This window comes from Dama dama, chromosome 20, assembly GCF_033118175.1.
Source record: "Dama dama isolate Ldn47 chromosome 20, ASM3311817v1, whole genome shotgun sequence".
Classification (NCBI taxonomy): Eukaryota; Metazoa; Chordata; class Mammalia; order Artiodactyla; family Cervidae; genus Dama; species Dama dama.
In genome coordinates this window covers 73,169,722-73,191,213 of record NC_083700.1, presented here as the reverse complement: position 1 = coordinate 73,191,213, position 21,492 = coordinate 73,169,722, and the positions used below count along the sequence as shown (strand labels likewise).

At 35.6% G+C, this 21,492-nt stretch overlaps 1 protein-coding gene across 1 annotated transcript in view; it reads left to right on the top strand.

Annotated features, from left to right (window-relative positions):
* LRRC7 (leucine rich repeat containing 7) overlaps window positions 1–21,492 on the top strand; it is a 577,944-nt gene that overhangs the window by 269,564 nt on the left and 286,888 nt on the right. The window contains exon 5 of the mRNA XM_061121637.1: window positions 10,073–10,151. Coding sequence (XP_060977620.1) covers window positions 10,073–10,151 — 79 coding nt within the window. The remainder of the gene's footprint in view (window positions 1–10,072; window positions 10,152–21,492) is intronic.

The window sequence follows — 21,492 nt, the reverse complement described above, 5'->3', positions numbered from 1 at the left end:
CCTACACAAACTCATGTCCATCATGTCAGTGATGTCATCCAACCATCTCATCCTCCGTCTTCCCTTTCTCCTCCTGCCCTCAATCTTTCCCAGCATCAGGGTCTTTTCCAGTGAGTCGGTTCTTCACATCAGGTGGCCAAAGAATTGGAGTATCAGCTTCAGCATCAGTCCTTCCAATGAGTATTCAGGACTGATTTCCTTTAAGATTGACTGATTGGATCTCCTTGCAGTCCGAGGGACTCTCAAGCGTCTTCTCCAACACCACAGTTCAAAAGCATCGATTCTTCAGCACTCAGATTTTATTATAATCCAACTCTCACATCCATACATGAGTACTGGAAAACCCATAGCTTTGACTAGACGGACCTTTGTTGGTAATGTCTCTGCTTTTTAATATGCTGTCTAGGTTGGTCAAAACTTTTCTTCCAAGGAGCAAGCATCTTTTAATTTCATGGCTGCAGTCACCATCTGCAGTGATTTTGGAACCCCCACCCCCAAAATAAAGTCTCTCACTGTTTCCACTGTTTCCCCATCTATTTGCCTTGAAGTGATGGGACCAGATGCCATGATCTTAGTTTTCTGAAAGTTGAGTTTTAAGCCAACTTTTTCACTCTCCTCTTTCACTTTCATCAAGAGACTCTTTAGTTCTTCTTCATTTTCTGCCATAAGGGTGATATCACCTGCATATCTGAGGTTATTGATATTTCTCCCAGCAATCTTGATTCCAGCTTGTGCTTCATCCAGCCCAGCGTTTCTCATGATGTACTCTGCATATAAGTTAAATAAATAGGGTGACAATATACAGCCTTGACTTACTCCTTTCTTGGTTTGGAACCAGTTTGTTGTTCACTGTCCAGTTCTAACTGTTGCTCCTTGACCCTTGATACAGATTTCTCAGGAGGCAGGTCAGATGGTCTGGTATTCCGAACTCTTTAAGAATTTTCCACAGTTTTATATACCACCTCTGTCTTGAGCATACTTTCCCCCCATGCACCATCCCTCTTGGTGATCACAGAGCACCAGACTGGGCTCCCTATATTATGTAGCAGCTTCCCAATAGCTGTTTTATACTTGATCATGTACATATATCAGTTCTGCTTTCTCCCACCTCAGGGAGAAACTGGTTCCACCTTCACCCTCTCCTTTCCCCACTGTGTCCACAAGTTTTTCTCTACGTTTGTGTCTCCATTACTTACCTGGGAATGGGTTTATCAGTACCATTTTTCTAAATTCTGTACATATGATTTATATATGATATTTGTTTTTCTCTTTCTGACTTGCTTCACTCTGTTGTATAACAGGCTCTAGGTTCATACACCTCTCTACAACTGACTGTCAGGTTCCTTTTTATGACTGAGTAATATTCCTTTGTATATATGTACCACATCTTCTTTATCCATTCATCTGTAGTTGGACACCTGGTCCCTTCTATGTCCTGGCTATTGTATATAGTGCTGCAAGGAACTTTGGGGTGCATTTGTCTTTTTGAATTGTGGTTTTCTCAGGGTATATGCCCACTGGTGGGATTACTGGGTTAGATGCCAGATTCTTTCAAACTGTGCTGCTGGAGAAGACGCTTGAGAGTACCTTGGACATTAAGGAGATCAAGCCAATCAATCCTAAAGGAAATCAACCCTGAGTATTTATTGGAAGGACTGGGCTGAAGCTGAAGTTCCAATACTTTGGCCACTTGATGCAAAGAGCCAACTCATTGGAAATGAGCCTGATGCTAGGAAAGACTGAGAGCAAGAGGAGAAGCGGGAGACAGAGGATGAGATGGTTGGATGGCATCACTAACTCAATGAACATGATTTTGAGCAAACAGGGAGACAGAGAAGGACAGGGAAAACTGACGTGCTGACGTTCATGAAATCGGAAAGAGTTAGGCATGAATTCACCACTGAACAACAAGTGCTAGATTTATTCCTAGTTTTTTAAGGAACCTCCCTACTGTTCACCATAGTGGCCGTATCAATTTACATTCTCACCAACAGTGCAAGGCGGTTCCCTTTTCTCCACATCCTTTCCAGCATTTATTATTTGTAGAAATTTTGATGCTGGCCATTCTGATTGGTGTGAGATGATACCTCATTATAGTTTTGATTTGCATTTTTCTAATAATGAGCATCTTTTCATGTATTTATTAGCAATCTGTATATCTTTTTTAGAGAAATGTCTGTTTAGATCTTCTGCCCATTTTTTATTGTGTTGTTTTTCTCATATTGAGGTGTATGAGCTGTTTATATATTTTGGAGATTAATCCTTTGTCAGTTGCTTCATTTGGAATTATTTTCTCTCATCCTGAGGATTGTCTTTTCATCTTGTTTATACCTCTTTTGTTTTGCAGCAGCTTTTAAGTTAATTGGGTCTCATTTGTTTATTTTTGTTTTTTTATCCATTAAGTTAGGAGGTGAGTCATGGAGGATCTTGCTGTGATTTATGTAAAAGAGTATACTTCCTATGTTTTCCCTTAAGAGATTTATAATCTCTGGCCTTACATTAAGTCTTTAATCCATCTGAGTTTGTTTTTGTGTATGGTGTTAGGATGTGTTCTAATTTCATTCTTTTATGTGTTGCTGTCCAGTTTTCCCAGCACCACTTATTAAGGAGGCCATCTTTCCACCATTGTATATGTTTCCTCCTTTGTCAAAGATGAGGTGCCCATATGTGTGGGGGTTTATTTCTGGGCTCTCTCTCATTCCATTGGCCTGTATTTCTGGCTTGTGCCAGTACCATACTATCTTGATGACTATAGCTTTGTAGTATAGTCTGAAGTCAGGATGGTTGATTTCAATAGCTCCATTTTTTAATTTTTTCCTCCAAGATTGCTTTGGTTATTCAGGGTCTTTTGTATTTCTATACAAATAGTAAAAAAAAATTTTCTAGTTCTGTGAAAAGTGCCATTGGTAATTTGATAGGGAGTGCACTGAATCTGTAAATTGCTTTGGGTAGTATGGTCATTTTCACAATATTTATTCTTCCCATCCACAAACATGTTATGCCTCTCCATCTGTTTGTGTTGTCTTTGATTTCTTTCATCAATGTTTTATAGTTTTCTGCATACAGGTTTTTTGTCTCTTTAGGTAGGTTTATTCCTAGGTATTTTATTCTTTTTGTTGCAGTGGTGAGTGGAGTTGTTTCCTTAATTTATCTTTCTGATTTTTCATTGTTAGTGCATAGAAATGCAAGAGATATCTGTATTAATTTTATATCCTGCAACTTTACTAAATTCATTGATTAGCTCTAGTGATTTTCTGGTAGCATCTTTAGGGTTTTCTATGCATAGTATAATGTCATCTGCACACATTGAGAGTTTTACTTCTTCTTTTCCATTCTGGATTCCTCTTATTTCTTTTTCTTCTCTTAGTACCATGATTAGGACTTTCAAAACTATATTGAATAATTGTGATAAGAGCGGGAACCCTTGTCTTGTTTCTGATCTTAGAGGAAATGCTTTCAGTTTTTCACCATTGTGAATATTGTTTGCCACGGATTTATCACATATGTTTATTCTGTTGAGGTAGATTCCTTTTATGCCCATTTCCTGGAGAATTTTTATCATAAATGGTGTTGAATTATTTCATAATGTTTCTCTGCATCTATTGAGATGATATGTTTTTTATCTTTCAGTTTTTGATATGGTGTATCACATTGATTGATTTATGTATGTTGAAGAAGCTTTGCATCCCTGAGATAAACCCCACTTGATCATAGTGTATGATTCTTTTAATGTGTTGTTGGATTATGTTTTCTAGAATTTTCTTGAGGATTTTTGCATCTATGTTCATCAGTGATATTGGCTTGTAATTTTCTTTTTTTGTGATACCTTTGTCTAGTTCTGGTATCAGTGTGATCGTGGCCCCATAGAAGTTGTAAGTTTTCCTCCCTCTGCAATTTTTTGGAAGAGTTTGTGCAGGATAGTGTTAGCTCTTCTCTAAACATTTGGTAGAATTCACTTATGAAGCTGTCTGGCCCTGAGCTTTTGTTTGTTGGAATATTTTTGATCACAGTTTTTATTTCAGTGCTTATGATTGGTCTGTACATATTTTCTATTTCTTCCTTCTATTTCTAGTCTTGAAAGGTTGTACTTTTCTAGGAATTTGTCCATTTCTTCCAGGTTGTCCATTTAATTAGCATATAGTTGCTCATATTATTAGTAGTCTCTTATAATCCTTGGTATTTCTGTGTTGTCTGTTGTAACTTCTTTTTCATTTCTAATTTTATTGATTTGAATCTTCTCCCTCTTTTTCTTAATGAGTCTAGTTAATGGTTTGTCAATTTTGTTTATCCTCTCAAAGGATCAGCTTTTAGTTTTATTGATCTTTGTTATTGCTTCCTTCATCTTCTATTCATTTATTTCTACTCTGATCTTTACAATTTCTTTCCTTCTACTAACTTAGGCAATGTTTTTTGTTCTTCTTTTTCTAGTTCCTTAAGTGTAAGGTTAGGTTATTTGTTTTATGTTTTTCTCATTTCTTGAGGTAGACTTGTATTACTATAAACATCCCTCTTAGCTCAGCTTTTACTGTATCCCATAGGTTTTGAATTGTCTTGTTTTCATTGTCATTTGTCTCTAGGTTTTTTTTTTTTCAATTTGTTTCCTCTTCAATTTATTCAGTGACCCTTGCTTATTTAGAAGCATATTGTATAGCCTCCTTGTGCTTGTGTTGTTTATAGATTTTTTCTTTGTAATTGATATCTAATCTTTTAGTATTGTGGTCAGAAAGAATGTTTGATACAATTTAAATTTTTAAAATTTTACCAAGGCTTAATTTGTGACCCAAGATGTGATCTATCCTGGAGAATGTTCTGTGTGCATTTGAGAAAAAGCTGTATTCTACTGTTTTTGGATGGAATGTCCTGTAGACATCAGTTAAGGTCCATCTGATTTTATGTGTCATGTAAGGCTTATGTTTCCTTATTAATTTTAATTTGTCTGGATGATCTGTCCATTGGTGTGAGTGTGGTGTTAAAAGTCTCATTATTGCTGTGTAACTATGAATTTCCCCTTTTATGTTTGTTAGCCTTATGTATTGAGGTCCTCCTATGTCCAGTGCATATATATTTATAATTGTTATATTTTCTTCCTGGATTGATCCTTTGATGATTGCATAGTGTTCTTCCTTGTCTCTTATAACTCTCTTTATTTTAAAGTCTGTTTTACCTGATATGAGTATTGCTACTTCCACTTTCTTTTGATTTCCATTTACATGGAATATCTTTTTCCAGCCCCTCACATTGGTCTTTATGTGTCCCTAGGTCTGAGTGGGTCTCTTGTAGAGAGTATATATAGAGGTCTTGTTTTTGTATCCATTCAGCCAATCTGTGTCTTTTGGTTGGATCACTTAATCCTTTTACATTTATGGTAATTATTGCTATGTATGATCCTATTACCACTTACTTTATTGTCTTGGATTTATTTTTATAGGCCTTTTCTTTCTGTGTTTCCTGTCTAGAGAAGTTCCTTTAGCTGTAAAGGAAGTAAGTTGTAAAGTTTAGAAGTTGTAAAGCTGGTTTGGTGGTGCTCAATTCTCTTAACTTTTGTGTATCTGTAAAGCTTTCAATTTCTCCTTAGAATCTGAATAAGATACTTACTGGGTACAGTAATCTTGGTTGTTGGTTTTTTTTTTTCTTTTCATTGCTTTAAGTATATCCTGCCACTCCCTTCTTGCCTGTAGAGTTTCTCCTGAAAGATCAATCGTTAACCTTATTGGGATTCCTTTTGAATGCTATTTGTTGCTTTTCCCTCACTGCTTCTAATACTTTTGTTTGTGTTTCATCTTCATTAGTTTGATTAATATTTATCTTGGTGTGTTTCTCTTTGCATTTTCCTGTATGGGAACCTGTGGGCTTCCTGGACTTTGTTAACTATATCCTTTCCCATGTTAGGAAAGTTTTAGATTATAATCTCCTGAAATATTTTCTCTTTTTCTCTTCTTCTTCTGGGATCCCTATAATTCGAATATTGGTGTACTTAATGTTGTCTCAGTGGCCTCTGAAACTGTCCTTATTTCTTTTCATTCTTTTTTCTTATTCTTCTCTGCTTCAGTTATTTCCACCATTCTATCTTCAACTCACTTATGGGATTCCACTTTAATCCAACAGATTTGACTCTGAATGTTTTTTTAAGTTTAAACTGTAAACAACATAATACAAGTTTTTAACAAATAATGTGGTAACATTTCACCACAGCAGGGGATTCCATTTTCAACAGAAGATAAAGAGATACAGTCTTTTCTTTAAAATCCTACTTTAGTTTGCTTCTGCTTCCATATCTTGGTTTACACATAATTTTAGCCAACATGAGCCTAAGGCAGGCACCTGTGGAGATAAGGCATTAGCACACCAGCTTGTAATGAGCCCAGATTGGTGACTGAACAGAAAAAGCTAAAGGGAGAAAAGAAAAAGCCTTGTACCCTTTTTGGTTGCAGCTACCCTGAGTGACTATGATTACTCAGGAGAAATGTTGAGGACAATTCAAAGGTAACCTTATTGACTTCAGTGCCATTTTGTTAACATCTAGGTAATAAAGGCAGCTCTAGGTGTTATGACCTTTCCAAAAAAGAGAATTGCTTTTCTCATCCGATTCATACATAATGGCACTCCTAAGACTTCTTGAGTTTTCATTAAGAAACCAGACACTTCAGTGGTAATTTTAGGACAGCATAGTTTCTGATGAATTTTCACATAGAAAGAAATGGCTGAGAAACATCCCCACAATACTTTCATACCCTTATTTTTCAGTGGTAAATGACCTTTTGGTTTGGTTATCCTGCTGCTGCTTTGCTCAACCTCAAGATCCTACAAACATGGTGGTCTAGATCAACAGAATCTAGGAAGGTGAAGGATTTTCTTTCCCGATTATCTATCATCAAAAAATTCAACTAAATCCTATCACAAACTGTTCCTTATCCTTCTGTCAGATATGAAGTACTTTGAAGGGCTAGTGCTTCATGCTTAATAATATTTTCAAAGTGAAAGTGTTAGTCACTCAGTCATGTCCAACTCTTTGTGACTCAATACACTACAGTCCTTCAGGCTCCTCTGTCCATGGGATTCTCAAGGGAACAATACTGGAGTGAGTTGCCATTTCCTCCACCAGGGGATCGTCCCAACCCGGGGATTGAACTCATGTCTGGCATCTCCTGCATTACAGGCAGATTCTTTACTGCTGAATCACTGGGAAAGCCCAATAGTTTCAAAACTAGAGACCAATCGGTACTGCAGGGATGTAGCAATGGCTTCATATAGTCATTTTCTCTTCTAACTTTTGTAGGGCCTCTTACAGTCATTCTTCAGGAAGTATGAGCGATGAGTTCCAGAAGCCCTGTGGATACCAAAATCCAAAGGTGCTCAAGTCCCATATATAAAGTGGTGGGATATTTACATGCAACCTATGCTCAGAAGCAGAAGATATTAAGAAGAGGTGGCAAGAATATAAAATGGTGGGATATTTACATGTAACCTATGTAACAGAAGCAGAAGATATTAAGAAGAGGTGGCAAGAATACACAGAAGAACAGAACAAAGATCTTCATGACCCAGATAATCATGTTGGAGTGATCACCAACCTAGAGACAGACATCCTGGAATGAAAAGTCAAGTGGGTCTTAGGAAACCACCACTACAAACAAAGCTAGTGGAGGTGATAGAATTCCAGTTGAGCTATTTCAAATCCTAAAAGGTGATGCTGTGAAAATGCTGCTCTCAATATGCCAGCAAATTTGGAAAATTCAGCCATGATCACAGGACTGGAAAAGGTCAGTTTTCATTCAAATCCCAGAGAAAGGCAATGCCAAAGAATGCTCCAACTACTGCAAAATTGCACTCACCTCACATGCCAGTAAAGTAATGATCGAAATCCTCCAAGCCAGGCTTCAGTAGTACGTGAACCATGAACTTGCAGATGTTCAAGCTAGTTTTAGAAAAGGCAGAAGAACCAGAGATCAAATTGCCAACATCCACTGGATCATCAAAAAAGCAAGAGAGTTCCAGAAAAACATCTACTTCTGCTTTATTGAATCTGCCAAAGCCTTTGACTGTGTGGACCACAACAAACTGTGGAAAATTCTGAAAGAGATGGGAATACCAGACCACCTGACCTGTCTCTTGAGAAATCTGTATGCAGGTCAGGAAGCAACAGTTAGAACTGGATATGGAACAACAGACTGGTTCCAAATCAGGAAAGGAGTACGTCAAGGCTGTATATTGTAACCCTGCTTATTTAACTGATATGCAGAGTACATCATGAGAAATGCTGGGCTGGATGAAGCACAAGCTGGAATCAAGATTGCTGGAAGAAATATCAATAACCTCAGATATTCAGATGACACCACCCTTATGGCAGGAAGTGAAGAAAATTAAAGAACCTCTTGATGAAAGTGAAAGAGGAGAGGGAAAAAGTTGGCTTAAAACTCAACATTCAAAAAACTAAGATCATGGCATCTGGTCCCATCATTTCATGGCAAATAGATGGGGAAACAGTGTCAGACTTTATTTTTTTGGGCTCCAATATCACTGCATATGGTGACTGCAGCCATGAAATTAAAAGATGCTTGCTCCTTGGAAGAAAAATTATGACCAATCTAGATAGCATATTAAAAAGCAGAGACATTACTTTGCCATCAAAGGTCTGTTTAGTCAAAGCTATGGTTTTTCCAGTAATTATGTATGGATGTGAAAGTTGGACTATAAAGAGAGCTGAGTGCCAAAGAATTGATGCTTTTGAACTGTGGTGTTGGAGAAGACTCTTGAGAGTCCCTTGGACTGCAAGGAGATCCAACCAGTCAATCCTGAAGGAAATCAGTCCTGAATATTCATTGTAAGGACTGATGCTGAAACTAAAACTCCAAATACTTTGACCACCTGATGTGAAGAACTGACTGATTTGAAAAGACCCTGATGCTGGGAAAGATGAAAAGCAGGAGGAAAAAGGGACGACAGAGGATGACATGGTTGGATGGCATCACCAACTCAATGAACATGAGTTTGAGTAAACTTCAGGAGTTGGTGATGGACAGGGAGGCTTGGTGTGCTGCAGTCCATAGGGTTGCAGTCGGATACGACTGAGCAACTGAACTGAACTTATACACATCCACCTGTGTACTAAGTCATCTCTAGATTACTTATAATACTTAATGAGATATAAAGGCTACGTAAATAGTTGCCAGTGTGTAGCAAATTTGAGTTTTGCTCTATGGAAAGTTCTGAGGTTTTATTAAAAAAAATAATACTTCCTACCTGCTCTGTGTTAATCCATCAATGTGGAACTCATGGTTATGGAAGCCAACTATTTGTTTAACTCATTTTTATCAACTGATTGTAACACCTACCACATCTTTTATTCCTCTGACTATCACATTTATGGGTTACGTTGTGGCTTACTGATTTTGAGTAAGAAAAATCATGTTTTTTTGTCACAAAGCCAATAGCACAGCTGTGACAGCAGATGAGCAGTTCTCCAAGGGCAATCAGCCAGCTGGCTACCTCAGAGACTCCAGAGAGGATCCCAGGAAGGGCTGCTCACCTAGTCACCCTCTCAGGCAGATGCAGAGCTGCACTGTCTGCCAGCTAGGAAGAGTTGCATAAAATGTGTTAGGGTTTCTGAATAGTTTGGTGATATCTATTGATTTATGATTTTTCCTTAGGTGTCTTTCCATTGTGCATGTTCAGTCTTCCCAATCTTATAAAATGAGGGAGCAAGCAAAGATTTTATTTTGTTTTCTTATATCTGCTGGTTTCCCCTTCCTTTGCTAGTTTCTATGATAACTGGATAAGCCCAACGATTTTTTTTTCTTTAGATTAGTAAATAGCCAAGATCCATCTTATACTAAATTTTTCTCAGTTTTTGTCTAATTTCCAATTATTACTTCATAAAATATAACTTAGTGTTCACATTTTATTTTTAAAAGTATACGTTTTATTTTTAAAAGTATTAGATGACTCTAATGTATTATTAAGTTTTTATTCTTACTTTATGATTATCAATATGGTGTTTACACTATGTATTTATTTATTCTTAATAATAAACTATAGTTTAGTATATTTTCATGTACTCTTTTTCTAATTTTAGGTGTACAAGAATTTCCAGAAAACATAAAGTGCTGTAAGTGTTTAACAATTATTGAAGCCAGTGTCAATCCCATTTCTAAGTGAGTATGAGTCACCACATTTTATTTATTTTTGTGTTTCCAGGGGTAAAAGAATAAAGATAAAAGAAACTCATATAATAAATGAATTTTAAATGCTGTGTTTAAAATTCAATTTAATAGAATATTGGTAAAGGAATAATCAAATCACAATAGTTCAACATAAGATGATTAAAGCATTGCTGAGTAAGAATGAAGGCCTAATTGACACAAGAAGGCATTACTTTACAGCAAACTATATCATTTTTGTGGCTCTCAGGTGACATTCCATGGAAAAGCACCAAAAATAAGAAAACAGTTATTAGTTGTGGTCACGCTGACAAATTAGCATCAAGGTTCTGATGAAAGTTCAAGAAAGTACATGATTGTAAGGTGCATGAAATTAGTTGATAATGTGGTTCTAGGAAAATGAATTAAGTATGATCAGAAAAAGGGACTATTTAGTACCAGTGATTACATGAAGAGGGAAAAATATAATTATATGAGGATAGCCAAATGGAAGATATGGATAATAAAGATGCTGTGAACAGAAGTAGGGTATTTGTGTGTTACGATCTGTTAGTAGAGCAATGCCATGGGAAAGTGAAATTCAGCATGTGACCATGTCTCAAGTTACAATTATGTCATAGTGATAGAGTGTACTGTGGAATAAAATAGATAAAGAAACTATGACATGAATGGCTTCGATGAGTCATGAACCTGAATGTTAAAGTTATTTAACCATGAAAGTGAATGTAAAATCTAGAAAGTCTACTGAAAGGTGTAGTAATATTTGGAAGTGGTTGAATTTATTTGGTGGTGTTGGGATAAAGGTAATGAGTTGCAAAGTAAGACTGGTATTTTAATTATACAAAAACTGACAAAAAGATTTGAGAAAATTCCTTCAGTACTTTGTCCACATAGAGAAAGGGAGACAGGGGGAAACTAAAGTTCAATTAATCAATCTAGTGTTTCCAGAAGAAGACAAAAGAAGTGTATCAAAAGGCATTTATCGGGAAATTTTTCTCCAGTAGCATTGAAGAGAGGTAGTAGTGGGGATGGTTTCTCTATTGATCATAAAAAGAGGACGTGAATAAGACTAGAAATGAAACAGAACGTAAAAAGATAAGTTTAGATGAGGCTCTTTACAGTGAATAGTTTGTGAAATAATTTGAGGCCTTTAGTAGAAAGTGTGGAGCATTAAGGAACAAACTATGACTGAAAGATACAAATTCTCTACATCAAGTGTAAAATATGATGGAGAAAAAAATTCGAAAAGTATTCCTCAAAAAACTTAGACCAAAATGCAACTTTCTCATAAAAGAAATAATAATGCTGACTTATCACAATAAGACCATAAATATGTCCTTGACTTAAGTCATAATCCAGGGCAGATGATGAATTGTTTTGATTTCTAGTTCTTTAATTCTAACAGCTCATTGTATTTAGTAATCATCATCAGGTCTTTGGGAGTAGAAGTCAGATAATAAATTACAAAAGCTTAAAATCTATAGTTTTACTGGCTATGTCTCTGAATTCCTTTCATATATTTAACTTTTGTTTTTTTTTTATTTTTATTTATTTATTTTTTTTTCCAGTGGGTTTTGTCGTACATTGATATGAATCAGCCATGGATTTACACGTATTCCCCATCCCGATCCCTGCTCCCACCTCCCTCTCCACCCGATTCCTCTGGGTCTTCCCAATGCACCAGGCCGGAGCACTTGTCTCGTGCATCCCACCTGGGCTGGTGATCTGTTTCACCATAGATAATATACATGCTGTTCTTTTGAAATATCCCACCCTCACATTCTCCCACGGGGTTCAAAAGTCTGTTCTGTATTTCTGTGTCTCTTTTTCTGTTTTGCATATAGGGTTGTCGTTACCGTCTTTCTAAATTCCATATATATGTGTTAGTATGCTGTAATGTTCTTTATCTTTCTGGCTTACTTCACTCTGTATAATGGGCTCCAGTTTCATCCATCTCATTAGAACTGGTTCAAATGAATTCTTTTTAATGGCTGAGTAATATTCCATGGTGTATATGTACCACAGCTTCCTTATCCACTCATCTGCTGATGGGCATCTAGGTTGCTTCCATGTCCTGGCTATTATAAACAGTGCTGCGATGAACATTGGGGTACACGTGTCTCTTTCAGATCTGGTTTCCTCAGTGTGTATGCCCAGGAGTGGGATTGCTGGGTCATATGGCAGTTCTATTTCCAGTTTTTTAAGAAATCTCCACACTGTTCTCCATAGTGGCTGTACTAGTTTGCATTCCCACCAACAGTGTAAGAGGGTTCCCTTTTCTCCACACCCTCTCCAGCATTTATTGCTTGTAGACTTTTGGATAGCAGCCATCCTGACTGGCGTGTAAATATCCTTTCATATATTTAACTTTTGAAAAGAAAATGAATATAACCAATTTCATCATAAAATGTCTAACACTAGAAGCAAGTTTGAGAATTCATTAAAAAAATTACTCAAAAGTCAATTTAGGGAAAAAAATTACTCAAAAGAGAATCAAATTCCCATGGTTTTGCCTTTCCCAAAATATCGTATAAATAGTGCCATACTTTGTATGTTTTTACTTAACACAGTAATTTTAAGGTTTATTCCTGCCATTTCAAGAATTGTACTACATTCCCATTTATTTCTAGGTAGAGTTGTTTATATATTCCTCAGTGGATAGATATTTAAGTTGTTTCTAGTTGGGAGCTATTATGAATAAAGTAGCTATAAACATTTCTGTACTGGTGTTTGTGTAAGCATCTGTTTTCACTTCTACTAAGTGAACACATAGGAGTAGTCTTCTGTGTAGGGAGGTACGTGTGTGTATAACCTTATAAGAAATTTGCAAACTGTTTTCAAAATAGCTATTTCATTGTGCATTCCCATCAGCATCTATTAGGTTTTCCATTATTCCTTATTATTGTCAGAATTTGACACAATCAGTTGTTTAATTTTTTTTTATTTTAGCCATTCTAGTAGATACAGTATCTCTTTGTTATAACTCACTGAAGTTTTAACTTACAAAATCAAATTAGCATCTTTTCTTGTATTTCTTTAAAATATTATTGCTTCTTTGATAAAAGTTCAGATTTTTTTTCATATTTATCGAGTTCTCTTTAATATTGAATTATAGAAATTCTTTATAAATTCTGGCTAAAAATCAGATACTTTTAGTCAGAATTTAATTTGATTTTAAAACTGCAAATACTTGCTGTTAAGACTTATCTTTGCACTTCCTGAACAGTGACTTTCAAAGATCAAAAGATTTTCATTTTGATGAGGCCCTATTTATAATTTTTTATTATTTATTCTTCTTGTCCCTATCTAAGAGATCTTTACTACTGATAAATCATAGTTATAAAGATTTTCCCCTAAGGTTTCCTTTGGAACTTTTGTAGTTTTGATTTTACAGTTAGGTCTGTGATCTATTTAAAGTTGCTTTTTGTTTATATGTATGGTGTGTGTGTGTGTTATGCTTCTCTTTTTTCTTTAATTATTTCATTTTATTTGTTCCAATACCATTTGTTGAAAATTTTATCCTTTTTTGTAAATAAAATTATCTGAGTATCTGTTTTGTAAGTCAGTTGATCATATGTGTTTGGATCCATTTCTGGATTCTCTATTTTTATGTTAATCTATATGCCTCTTCTAATACCAATTTTATACTATCTCAATTACTGTAGCTTTGTAATAACTCACACAGTCAGGTAATGTGAGTCCTTCAACCTTCTTCTTTATCAAATTATTTGGGCTCTTCTATTCCCTTTGCTTTCCATATATTTTTTTAATCACCTTGCCAGTTTCTACAAAAATATGAAAACCTTATGGAATTTTGATAATGGTTGTATTGAATCTGTAGATAAATTTGGGCAGAATTGGCATGTCAAAAATACTGAGTATTCCTTTCGCTAAACATAATGCATATCTATTTTACTCCAAGTATTTCATGTTTGGGGGTAGTTATAAATGATTTATCTATCACAAAAATACAATTGATTGTTGTATGTTGACCTTAAATCCTGCAACTTTAATAGATTCATTTAATGGTACTAATAAATATTTTGTAGATTTGTGAGAGAAAGCATGCAATTTGCTAGTAGATCATCATGTCACCTGAGAATAGAGATGGTTTTATTTCATTCTTCCCAGTGTATAATTCATTAATTTATTTATTTAGCCTTATTGTCCTGGCTAGGACCTCCTGTATAATGTTGAACAAAAGAGGTGAAAACAGTCACCGTTGTCTTGTTCTCAATCTTAAGGAGATAGCATTCAGACTTTCACCATTATGTATGATAGTTACTTATTTTTTTTAATACATTCCCTTTATCAGGCTGAGGAAATTTTACATAACCTATTTCTCACTTCCTTTTAAGCTCTTACCAACAGGGCTCTCAAAACTTAGATTCCTACTCTCAAACTTTTCAAGAAAAGCTAAGCTTTCTCTATAATGCTCTTCAATAGTTGTGCAGTCTCTGACCACTTCCTGATTCCAAAGCCAGTCCACATTTTTAGAAATTTACTACAGCAGAATCCCAATTTCAGATACCAAAATGAGTGTTAGTGTTATAATTCTATACAAGAAATCACCACACACTTAGTGGTTTAAAACAATAAATATTTGTTATCTTTTAGTTTATGTAAGTCAGGAATCTAGGCATGCTATACCTGGGTTCCCTTTTTGAGATTTTCACCAGGCTACTATCAAGGCAACAGTCAAGCTGTGGTCTCATCTGGAGGCCCAGCTGGAAAAAAATCCATTTTCAACCTATTCAGCTTATTGGCAGAATTCATTTCCTGTCATAAACCTGTGAGCCCCAGCATTTTTCTGGCTGACAGCTAGAGGCCATTCTTGAATCCTAAATGCTGGTGCAATCCCCAGTCAGGTGACCCTCTCCAGATGTAGTTCACAACACAGCATCTTGTTTCTTTAGGGCCAACAGATGAGTAGAATGAGCATCCTAGTAAGATAGAGGTGTATAACATACTATAGTTTACAGAATGACATCATATTTGTCACAGTCCATTAATAAGAAGCAAATCACAAGTCCTAACAGTACTCAAGAGGAGAAGATTTTGCAAGGGCATAAACTTCTAGGGCTCCAAAATCACTGCAGACAGTGACTGCAGCCATGAAATTAAAGACACTTGCTCCTTGGAAGGAAAGTTATGACCAACCTAGACAGAACATTAAAAAGCAGAGACATTACTTTGCCAACAGAAGTCCATATAGTCAAACCTATAGTTTTTCCAGTAGTCATGTATGGATGTGAGAATTGGAACATAAAGTAGGCTGAGTGCTGAAGACTTGATGCATTTGAACTGTGTTGTTGGAGAAGACTCTTGAGAGTTCCTTGGACTGCAAGGAGATAAAACCAGTCAATCCTAAAAGGAATCAATCCTGAATATTCCTTTAAGGGACTGATGCTGAGGCTGAAACTCCAATACTTTGGCAACTTGATGCAAAGAGCTGACTCACTGGAAAAGACCCTTATGCTGGGAAAGATTGAAGGAGGATAAGGGGATGACAGAAGATGAGATGGTTGGATGGCATCACCAACTCAGTGGACACTAGTTTGAGCAAGCTCCAGGAGATGGTGAAGGCCAGGGAAGTCTGGTGTGCTCCAGTCAATGGGGTCGCAAAGAGTGTGACACAAATGAGAGACTGAACAACAACGAAATTTACAGGGGCTTCCCAGGTGGCACTAGTGGTAAAGAATCTGCCTGCCAATGCAAGAGACACAGGAGATACGGGTTTGATCCCACATCTGGCTCAGGTCCCACTTCTGGGTGATTACTCACCCAGAGCCAGACATCCTGGAATGTGAAGTCAAGTTGTCTTTAGGAAGCATCACTATGAACAAAGCTAGTGGAGATGATGGAATTCTAGCTGAGCTATTTAAAAGCCTAAAAGATGATGCTGTGAAAGTGCTGCTGCACTCAATATGCCAGCAATTTTGGAAACCTCAACAGTGGCCACAGGACTGGAAGAGGTCACTTTTCTTTCCAATCCCAAAGAAAGGCAATGCCAAAGAATGCTCAGATTACCGCACAACTGCACTCATCTCACATGCTAGTAAAATAATGCTCAAAATTCTCCAAGCCAGGCTTCAACAGAACGTGAACCATGAACTTGCAAGTGTTCAAGCTGGATTTAGAAAATGCAGAGGAACCAGAGATAAAATTGCCAACATCTGCTGGATCATCAGAAAAGCAAGAGAGTTCCAAAAAAACATCTATTTCTGCTTTGTTGACTCTGCCAAAGCCTTTGATTGTGTGGACCACAACAAACTGTGGAAAATTCTGAAAGAGATGGGAATACCAGACCACCTGACCTGTCTCTTGAGAAATCTGTATGCAGGTCAAGAAACAACAGTTAGAAATGGACATGGAACAACAGACTGGTTCCAAAATGGGAGAGGAGTATGTCAAGGCTATATATTGTCACCCTGCTTATTTAACTTCTATGCAGAGTACATCATGAAAAATGCTGGTCTGGATGAAGCACAAACTGGAATCAAGATTGCCTGGAGAAATATCAACAACCTCAGATATGCAAATGACACCACCCTTATGGCAGAAAGAGAAGAAGTATTAAAGAGCCTCTTGATGAAAGTGAAAGAGGAGAGTGAAAAAGTTGACTTAAAACTTAACATTCAACTAAGATTGTGGCATCCTGTCCCATCACTTCATGACAAATAGATGGGGAAACAATAGAAACTGTGAGAGACTTTATTTTGGGGGGGTCTCCAAAGTCATTGCAGTTGGTGACTGTGGCCATGAAATTAAAAGATGCTTACTCTTTGGAAGGAAAGCTATGGCCAACCTAGACAGCATATTAAAAAGCAGAGACATTAATTTGCCAAGAAAAGTCCATCTAGTCAAAGCTATGGTTTTTTCAGTAGTCATGTATGCATGTGAGATTTGGACTATAAAAAAAGCTGAGCACCAAAGAATTGATGCTTTTGAAATGTGGTGTTGGAGAAGACTCTTGACAGTCCCTTGGACTGCAAGATCAAACCAGTCAATTGTAAAGGAAATCAATCCTGAATATTCATTGGAAGGACTGATGCTGAAGCTGAAACTCCAATACTTTGCCCACCTGATGAGATGATCTGACTCATTGGAAAAGACCCTTATGCTGGGAAAGATTGAAGGCAGGAGGAGAAGGGGATGACAGAAGATGAGATTTTTGGATGGCATCACCGACTCGATGGACATGAGTTTGAGTAAGCTCCGAGAGTCGGTGATGGACAGGGAAGTCCAGCGTGCTGCAGTCCATGGGTCGCAAAGAGTTGGATATGACTGAGTGACTGACTTGAACTGAACTGGATTGGGAAGATCTCCAGGAGTAGGAAATGGCACCACACTCAAGTATTCTTGCCAGAAAAATTCCACGGGCAGGGAAACCCAGGGGCTACTGTCCATAGGGCTGCAGAGAGTCCCATACGACTAGCAACGAAGCAGTAGCAGCAGCAAACTGCTAGAGAGATCTTGGGGGCCACCTTAGAATATAGCCAGTCTTTGATATCTGTTTTGCTCAGAGTTTTTGTTGTCAATAGACGTTGAGTTTTGTCAAAGTTTTTGTCTTGTTTTTTTAATATTATATATTGCCACAATGATATAAATAAATTTACCTGAAAAAAAAAATTTCCCTGGTCATGAAATATTATGCATTTTATAAATGAATGCCTCTGATTTGATAGTATCTTCTAAGGATTTTCCCATCTATATTCATGAGGTATATTAGCCTGAAATTGTTTTCTTATAATTTCTTTCTCTGGTGTTGGTATCAATATAAAACTGGCCTCATTAAAATAGTTGGGAAATGTCGTCTTCTATTTCTTATAAGAAATTGTATAGTATTGAAATTATTTCTTCCCTAAATATTGATAAAATTTGCAAGTGGAGCATTCAAGCCTGAGCTTTTCTTTATGGGAAAGTTTTAATTACAAATTTAATTTCTATAATACCTATAGTGTTATTCAAATTATCTACTTTTCCTTGAATCATTTCTGGTAGTTTGTGTTTTTAAAAATATGTATATTTCATGTTTTCAAACTTATTGGCATCTTATTTTCCATAATATTATTTTATTAGCCCTTTAACTCTATAAGTTCTCTAGTGATGCTCTCTGTTTTGTGCCTTTTTTCTTTTTTATTTGATCAGTTATACTAGAGTTTTATTAATTTGCTCTATTAAAAATAGATTTGGGTTTCATTTTTCTTTCCTGATTTCTGTTTGTTTTCTTAGATACAAGAAATCTACAAAGTAGTTAAGTCATGAAAACCCTAGAATATGAAAGTTACAGTTTTAAGTGTTATATTACTAGGTTTAGTTTTAGATGTGAACTTTATAGTATAGTCTGAATGCCTTAACCGAGTCAGGGGCGAAAATTATTACAGTAAAATTGAGAATAACAGCTTCTCATTTAAAGTTAAGACCATCATTTATTGAGAACCTAGTGTATCTCAGGCTTTTAGATACATTATTTCATTTTTATCTTCACAGAAAATGTGAAGTAGAAAAATATTATCTACATTCCTTTTTACATATGGAAATGCACAAAGATAGTATAAATTCCTGGGTTCCTTTTATTATATTTCACAAATTATGGGGGAACAGTTTGATTTTGGTTTAAATTGAAAGATACACTTTGAAAAAATTGAACGTTCTTAATGCTCAACAATAAGAAAAGTGCTAATATATTATGGTACATCTTCCACATGGATATTAAGATTGTATATAAGATGATTATATGTCTCTGCTCAGGTCTTCCCGGTTTATACCTCATGATGTGGCAAGATTAATAATAGTTCCCTCTAAACTCTCAAAAATGTCCCAGTTTGACTGACAGATTATAGTCACTCTGATTTAAAGCAAAATTGAAAGATATTTACAAAGTAAAGGGAGAAATCATGATACAAGTTTGCAGTGATGTTAAAATAATTCATTGGAAATTAGATAAAAAATAAATGCATTAAATGAAAATAATAGTTTAAATTGTTTCTGATAATGTTATGTTAATTTTTTTATAACTTTAAGGTTATAAATTAAAATGTTTAGATGCAAAATACCTTCCCAATTAGAGCAGAAGATTTTACTTTGGCTTCTTAATCACAACTTATAGCTCCTAAAGTTTTAATTTGGTTTGACGTTCTAATGGAGGTCAAATGCCTGTAATATGTTTTCATTAAACTTCTAAAGTAAACACATTTAGAGAAGAAAAATGTTGAAACAAGGATGTCTGCAGCCAATCTTAATTTGTCTATTCCAACAATAAATTTAGCACTAATAAAAGTATCTAAATTAGTATTCTAGCTAATATTGAAAAATTAGAATAAAAACAATAAAAACAAAAGTAATACAATCACTCCTATTTAGTGAGTCTTTAATATGGAGCAGATAATCATTTAACTCTTTGGAGCAACTCTGAAAGAGGAATTTAGTTTGATCATTTTACAAAAAAAAAGGAAACTGAGTCTTACAAAGATTAAGTAATTTGTAAAAGTCACAGAGATGAATAACTGAAAGAACTGTGGTTAGACTTAGATCTTCCGACATCAATGTCCACGTGCTCAAGCACTAAATATTTTGGGTGTCTGATTCTAATATCATTTATTTATTGTAATTTGAATATGCTACTTTTGATTTAAGCCATTAATAATAAAATGAAAATGTTTCCTTAGAGAGAGAATTATTTATCAGTATATATATTTTTGAAATGCTTTGAACTTTAAAATAAATCTGTCAACTATGAAAAACCAGCAGTTACTCTAGGAACATGAAAGTATTTCATTAGAGTTCACTTTCTTAGTGTAAACTGTTGGATTTCATTGAATATCTTGGAGGAGGATAAAGACAGCCCATGATTTTCATCTTCTTTAAGTTTAACCTAGCTTGCTAAAGAATATCTTCTTCCTCACAGGTTCTTGTGTGTTCCTCCAGAAATGGTGATATTGACAAATGAGACCATTAAAACTACAAACCATACCATAAAGTCAATAATAAATAAAGTTGAATATTTTTTAGCAGATCTACTGACTATATATTTTTCAAATAATATGTTTTCAAAGTACAATACTAGGTCATTGAGGAGATTTAGAAAATTCCTTCTCCTCAAAGAATGTGTAATTTAGTTCAGGAATAAAAAATTCTTAACACTTGTATAAGCATAATTGTCATAGCATTTTGCTAAATCTATGAATATAATGCTGTGGAGAAGGTGAGGAATAAGGCATTAATTTTGAATCTCAGTGCAGAGTGACCATTCAACAAATTCTTGTGTAAGTAAATTGAAATTAAAAAATATACATGCTATTAAACAAAACTTACTGTATAAATATACCCCTTAATTCTGCAGTTTTTAAAAAAGAAAAATTTGATATAAAATGTCAGCACATCTGTGTCTATAAGCAGACTAAAAAAACTATCTTACATTGCATTCTGGTTTTTTCATATAACTTAGTTTTGGCAGTCCAGTCTTGCAGTTGGAATCTGCCCAATGTAGTCAATTCTCAAATCCTTAGAGAAGTGTTCTATGTAACAGCCAGATTTTCCTGCATCATAAACTTTCTCAGAGAAGCAACATAAAGAAATATATTTTTCATCAAAAGAAGTAGTATAGATCCTTGCTGGATACGGTAATCTAGGTTGTAGGTTATTCTCTTTCATTACTTTCAGTACATCCTGCCATTCCCTTCTGGCCTGGAGGGTTTCTATTGATAGATCAGCTGTTATCCTTATGGGAATCTCTTTGTGTGTTATTTGTTATTATTCCCTTGCTGCTTTTAATATTTGTTCTTTGTGTTTGATCTTTGTTAATTTGATTAATATGTGTCTTGGGGTGTTTCGCCTTGGGTTTATCCTGTTTGGGACTCTCTGGGTTTCTTGGACTTGGGTGGCTACTTCCTTCCCCATTTTAGGGAAGTTTTCAGCTATTATCTCCTCGAGTATTTTCTCATGGCCTTTCTTTTTGTCTTCTTCTTCTGGAACTCCTATGATTCGAATGTTGGGGCGTTTCACATTGTCCCAGAGGTCCCTGAGGTTGTCCTCATTTCTTTTGATCCTTTTTTCTTTTTTCCTCTCTGCTTCATTTATTTCCACCATTTTATCTTCTACCTCACTTATCCTATCTTCTGCCTCCGTTATTCTACTCTTGGTTCCCTCCAAAGTGTTTTTGATCTCATTCATTGCATTATTCATTTTTAATTGACTCTTTTTTATTTCTTCTAGGTCTTTATTAAACATTTCTTGTATCTTTTCAATCTTTGTTTCCAGGCTATTTATCTGTAACTCCATTTTGTTTTCAAGATTTTGGATCATTTTTATTATCATTATTCTAAATTCTTTT